Source organism: Pinus tabuliformis, chromosome 7 (genome assembly GCF_031772625.1).
Source record: "Pinus tabuliformis cultivar Carrire ecotype Pingquan chromosome 7, CPIR1, whole genome shotgun sequence".
NCBI classification, from domain to species: Eukaryota; Viridiplantae; Streptophyta; class Pinopsida; order Pinales; family Pinaceae; genus Pinus; species Pinus tabuliformis.
Genome location: NC_142293.1, coordinates 386,537,501 through 386,543,901, shown reverse-complemented (window position 1 = coordinate 386,543,901; position 6,401 = coordinate 386,537,501). Strand labels below are relative to the sequence as shown.

The 6,401-nt window shown below is 30.6% G+C and overlaps 1 protein-coding gene across 1 annotated transcript; it reads left to right on the top strand.

The window, feature by feature from the left end:
* The first annotated feature begins 3,078 nt into the window (after nucleotides 1-3,078).
* On the top strand, nucleotides 3,079-5,516 carry LOC149247608 (protein NRT1/ PTR FAMILY 5.6-like). The gene is made up of 4 exons (XM_089455909.1): nucleotides 3,079-3,312; nucleotides 3,392-3,609; nucleotides 3,734-4,293; nucleotides 4,483-5,516. Exons 1-4 carry the CDS (start codon nucleotides 3,138-3,140, stop codon nucleotides 5,348-5,350), a joined length of 1,821 nt encoding a protein of 606 aa, XP_089312035.1. The 5' UTR covers nucleotides 3,079-3,137; the 3' UTR covers nucleotides 5,351-5,516.
* Nucleotides 5,517-6,401: the final 885 nt, after the last annotated feature.

Genomic DNA, 6,401 nt, shown 5'->3' with positions numbered 1-6,401 from the left:
AAAATTTTCCATATTTCCATTTATTAAATTGATTTTTTTAAATTATAAATAAAATTTAAAATTATTTCTGGAAAATCCTTTGGAGTATAAATAAAATTAAAAATATTTCATGAAATTAAAAAGATTGTTTCCAAAACAATTCTTGTTATTAATTCTTATATGATATTTTGATTGGAACAATTTTGTATATTTTTATTTTAAATTTTTTACAAAACCTATTATGTATTGATGTGATGAATTTATTAACATTTATTTATTGAATTATTATAATTAATTTAAAATTTATTTGTATTTTTAATTTATATATTTTACAGGGAGGAGTTATTTTGTAATATATTGGCTAAGTTTGGCATAATTATATACAAAGCCTTTTATGATGTTGAACATTTTTAAATGACTAAATATGGTTTAAAATAATTCATATATAAATAAATAAGAGAACCAACACCATAACAATGACATCTTATGCTAAAAATATTTACAAAGAGTTGCGTTTTACATATAAAATTTTCATTAGAAATTTCCCCATAACATTTCTCACTCCCCAAACTTTCTTCTTGCTTATATTAAAAATAAAAAAAAGTTTACTAAATTATCACAAAACATATAATAAATTTGCAGCAGATAATAATTTAGTGACAATTCATGTGACAATTACATAACAAGAAACAATTATTTTAATAATGTCCCATAGTACATACATGTGAATCCATTATTTTATACAATTCAAGTTGATCTATCTTGACATAACTCTTTCTTATACATGTTAATAAATGTGCTTGGAAAATAGATATACAACTATGGTCACTTGATCAACTTACCTAAAACACATAAAATCCAAGATTATTCAACTTGACAAATTTTAGGATATACACATCTTTACCAATATGACTAAGTCATCTTGTTTCATCAATAATGACACCATCATAGTTTGTTAAATTTATAGACATACTTTACAACATCATTAATTCTAATATTTTATTTAAACAGGAAATTACATAATTACATAAAAATTTAAGTATCATATCTTTTATATTTATATTATTTATATTAAAAATAAGTTTTATATAAATATTTTTTTTCTATTAATATAGGTTTATTTTAATTATGGATATACTAAGAGCTTAAAGGGATCAAATGTTTGAAAACTTCTTTTAGAATGCAAAATTTGAATAAAATGTTTGCAGAATGACAAATTTGATCCCCTCTCTCTCTCTCTATATATAGATAGATATATATATATATATATACCACTTGTAATCTATCATTGTTTATGTTGCATTTTTGAATATATGAAAAAGTGAAATGACTTAAAATATATATATATATATATATATATATATATATATATATATATATATATATATATAACTTTTAACTACTTTATTTCTTTATAAGGCTGATATAAAATTATGTTGTTTGAGGTGAGTGAAATATTTTTACCACCTAGCCTTAATGAGATTATTGATATTATTATAATTTAAATAATATTTTTAAAGGACATATATCAAGTCCAAATAGAACAGCGACATACTTATACGTCCAAATAGAACACCGACATACTTATACATATCTTATACTAAACTGTAAAATAAACGTCTATATTCAATTAAATTTAATAACTAGAATTATATAAATTTTTATATCTAACCAATTATAAATTCTTAAATGAATAACATCTCACACAATAATAAAAAATAGTTTTAAAAATAATTAATATTCTTAAAAATGTATACTCGTATTTCTTGAAGTTTCATGTAATGATATATGAAATTGCTTTTGTTTTTTAATTTGAAGTTCCCTATATGAAATTGCTTTTGTTTTTTAATTTGAAGTTTCTTATAATGATATATGAAATTGCTTTCGTTTAAAAAAAATCTTTTAGCTTCCAAATTGATTTAATATCCCTTTTAAAAAATTAAAAAACTTGTTATATAAGTATTCAAATTATAAGGTTATCAATTTATAAGCTGCATTCATGAAACATAATTACATTTTTCAATAATTTTATAGTCTATGGAAGCCAACTCAATTGGCCTAAAACAACTAAATAAAAAACTTTACAATAAATAAAATAAAACGTATTATATAATATATTTGTAGCTATAGAAATTAGGACTTTTGTTTCATGTTAGCTGCCTCTAATACATATCTATAAAGACCCTGGCATACATATCTATTTATCGGCATACAGGTTTTGATTACCTTTGATCATTTATATCTATGTATGTATGTAGATATATATGGGAGCATGGGAAAAATGTAATTGTACATGGTTGCATTTTGACTCTTAGGTTGGTGCAGACTATTAGTTTGGACATTGTCCAGTGGTCACAAAGTCCATGAACTCACCAGAATAATATAACATTACAACAATTATAATATTTAGAAATAGAGCAATCACATCTATCAGAACTATAAACCAGAGGAAGCAGAGACGAAAATTGCAAGGAGTGGGGCTTCATCAAAATACTCATCGTCATAGATACAAAAGCTGGTCTTTAGGAATTGGTACAGCCATGAAATTTCAACATTTAGAGGAATGGTTGGTGCAGACTATTAGTTTGGACATTGTCCAGTGGTCACAAAGTTCATGAAACATAATTACATTTTTCAATAATTTTATAGCCTATGGAAGCCAACTCAATTGGCCTAAAACAACTAAATAAAAAACTTTACAATAAAATAAAATAAAACTTATTATATAATATATTTGTAGCTATAAAAATTAAGATTTTTGTTTCATCTTAGCGGCCTCTAATACATATCTATCTAGACCCTTGCATACATATCTATTTATCTATAGGCATACAGATTCTGATGCCTTTATCATTTATATCTATGTATGTATGCACATGTATATGGGAGCATGGGCCAAATGTAATTGTACATGGTTGCATTTTGACTCTTAGGTTGGTGCAGACTATTAGTTTGGAGATTGTCCAGTGGTCACAAAGTCCGTGAACTCACCAGAATAATAAAACATTACAACAATTATTATATTTAAAAATAGAGCAATCACATCCATTAGAACTATAAACCAGAGGAAGCAGAGACGAAAATTGCGAGGAGCGGGGCTTCATCAAAATACTCATCGTCATAGATACAAAAGCTGGTCTTTAGGAATTGGTACAGCCATGAAATTTCAACATTTAGAGGAATGGTTGGAGTTTTGGAAGACATCATTGCAACCGGAGATGGGAAGAAACGATGAACCATTAGAATGGGTTAAGGATGGATCGGTAGATCTGAGAGGAAGGCCCGCTTTGCGCACAAAATCTGGTGGATGGAAGGCTTCTCTTTTCATCATCGGTAACTTTTTACAATATGTTTACTTGTCATAACATAGGCTTGAGAATTGCATACCTAATTACATTGTGCGGTTCTGCAGTAGTTGCAATCTGCGAGAGTCTCACGTACGTTGGGATTGCATCAAACTTAATTATCTATCTGACAACGGTCCTGCACCAAGGCGTGGCAACTTCCGTTAAAAATGTGAACTACTGGGTAGGTGTCTCGTGCGTTACACCCCTTGTAGGGGGCTTCATAGCAGACGCCTACTGTGGACGTTACTGGATGGTCCTCGTCTCATCAATAGTTTATCTCTTGGTGAGGGTAAAAGCTTCAAAATTTTATACGCCTGAATATTCTTATAAGCTTGTTGTATGTATTTTTCATCATTATGTAATTTCTTCGATGATGATTTACTTTGTTGTATAAATTATTGTTTCAGGGATTAGTTTTGCTGACGCTATCAGTGTCTCTCTCAACCCTAAAGCCACCTAGTCAATGTGAATCTGGAATATGCAGCAAAGCAACGACTACCCAGATTGGTGTTTTTTTCTTGGCTCTGTATTTGATATGCTTGGGTACAGGTGGCAATAAGCCCTCTGTGGAAGCATTTGGTGCAGATCAGTTCGATGAGGAAGATAAATCCGAAATGCTTAACAAGAATTCCTTCTTTAATTTCTGGTATTTCGGTGTCGGCTGTGGCCTTATCTTAGCAGTCACAATTGTTTCCTACGTGGAGGAGAATATAAGCTGGGGATTCGGATTTGGGATCCTCACCGTGGCCATGGGTATAGCCACTGTTTGCTTTTTCTGTGGGACGCCATTTTACAGACACAAAGTTCCTGCGGGCAGCCCCATCACTCGGATTGCTCAAGTTTTAGTTGCCGCTAAAAGAAAAAGAAACATCAGCATGCCTTCTGATATGAGCTTGCTTTATGAGAACCAGGATACGGAATCCATTAAATCAAGTCACAAGCTGCTGTCACACACAAACAATTTTCAGTAAGTCATAGATTTTTATGTTAGACAGGATCCTTCTATGGGTGAAGATTTGTTAATATAAAAAATATCAAAGGCAAAGAGGTATTAATAGATTGTCAGTTTAATATAACTATCAAGCCATGCCAATTTGCGTATAAACAATTAACGATCTTATTTGGATATCTGCTTTTGCTTGACAATATATTTTAGGTTTTTGGACAAAGCAGCCATAATGGTGCCGGCCTCTTCACAGGGGCATACTAATACACAGGGAAATGCGGAGCTAAACCCATGGAAGATCTGCACAGTAACTCAAGTAGAGGAAGCGAAGCTTATATTAAGGATGGTACCCATCTGGTTCTCTTGCTTGATCTTTGGAATGGTTGCAGTAACACAGAGCACATCTTTGTTCATAAAGCAAGGTAGCACCATGGATAGAAACCTAGGTTCACATTTCCAGATCCCCCAGGCTTCTCTTGTGGTCTTCTCCCCACTTTGTGGGCTTGTATTTGTAACTATTTATGATCGTTTCCTTGTACCACTGACCAGAAGAATAACCGGAAAGGAACGAGAAATAACTGTTCTCCAAAGAATTGGGATTGTCATGTTCTTTTCTGTTCTGAGCATGGTAACTGCAGCTGTAACAGAAAGGAAGAGGATACATGTAGCAAAAACACACGGCTTGCTTGACAGCCCCAGAGACACAATCCCTATCAGTGTTTTCTGGTTAACTCCACAATTTGTTATTTCGGGAATAGCAGATGTATTTACTTTAATAGGATTGCAGGAATATTTCTATGATCAAGTCCCTGATAGCATGAGAAGTTTGGGTATCGCGTTCTATCTGAGTATTCTGGGAGTGGCGAGTTTTCTGGGCAGTCCTGTCATCACCATAGTTGAGAAGGTAAGTAAAGGAGGAAGGCATCAAGGATGGTTAGGGAACAATTTAAATAGGAGTAGATTGGACTATTTTTATGGACTTTTAGCCATACTCAGTGCCATTAATCTATGCTGTTTTGTTTGTATTGCACGCATATATACATACAAGAAAGTGAAGCAACTTACGCTTCATACGTGAGTTTATCGTTAGTGATCTGCATGCTTCATATCAGAAACCGTTAAAATCGACGTAGATATTCATGTTTACATACATAAGTTGATCTTTAGTGCACAAAGTTCTGCATGCTTCATCCCAGAAGCCTTCCGAATCCAAAGAGGTATACATGTTTAATCTCGGAGATCGACAGAAAGAATTCCTACATTTCATTTTAATATTATTTTTACAATAAAATTATGGGTCTGTTTTTCTGCTGTTCATATCACTTTTAGATTCGCACATTTATGAGTTGTTCTGGAGTATAGTTGTGGTAATATGTAAGCAGTATATGATATACTTTAACATCTGAAATATGATGAATATATTTTAATATTTAGAATTACAGGTTCTTTTCCGGGGCGGTTTCAAATCGATGTAAGATTACTACATAAATGACCATTGAATTGTGCACAATAGAATAAATCACATAATTAGGTCAAATTGTCCTTAAGAGATTAAATCCCGTATTTGAATAATTATGTCAAGCAATATCCAAACTGCTACCCAGCAGCAGCACTGGTGTGTTGTGTGTTATCTAGATAGTCAGTGTGTTGTGAGGTATCTAGGTAGTAAGATTTTGAAGAAATTGGAATTTGACGATAGCAGTATTAATGCTGGGCAGCAGTGCTATTTGCCACCAATAATTATTGATATTGTGGATTTAAATACTATTTTGTATCTTGTTATAATAATTGAAATGATATATTTATGACTTCATATTTCAGCTTATTACATTCTACTTTGTTTCTTAGGGTTGAAATGATATATTTCTCAATGAGTTTAATAGGTTACTAAAAAGAATGAATTTTAGTGAAAAACTAAAATATTGTTTATTAAAATAAAAGGTTTAAAATTTCTAATTTTCTATATTTAATAAATATATAAATAAAATTAAAACTAATGAAAATATTTTCATGATTTTAAATAAAATTGAAATTAATAAAAAATATTTTGGTGATTTTAAAAATTATGGTTATTTTATTCATTTAAATCTAATTGAATTGATATATTAAATTTGAAAAATGATTAATAT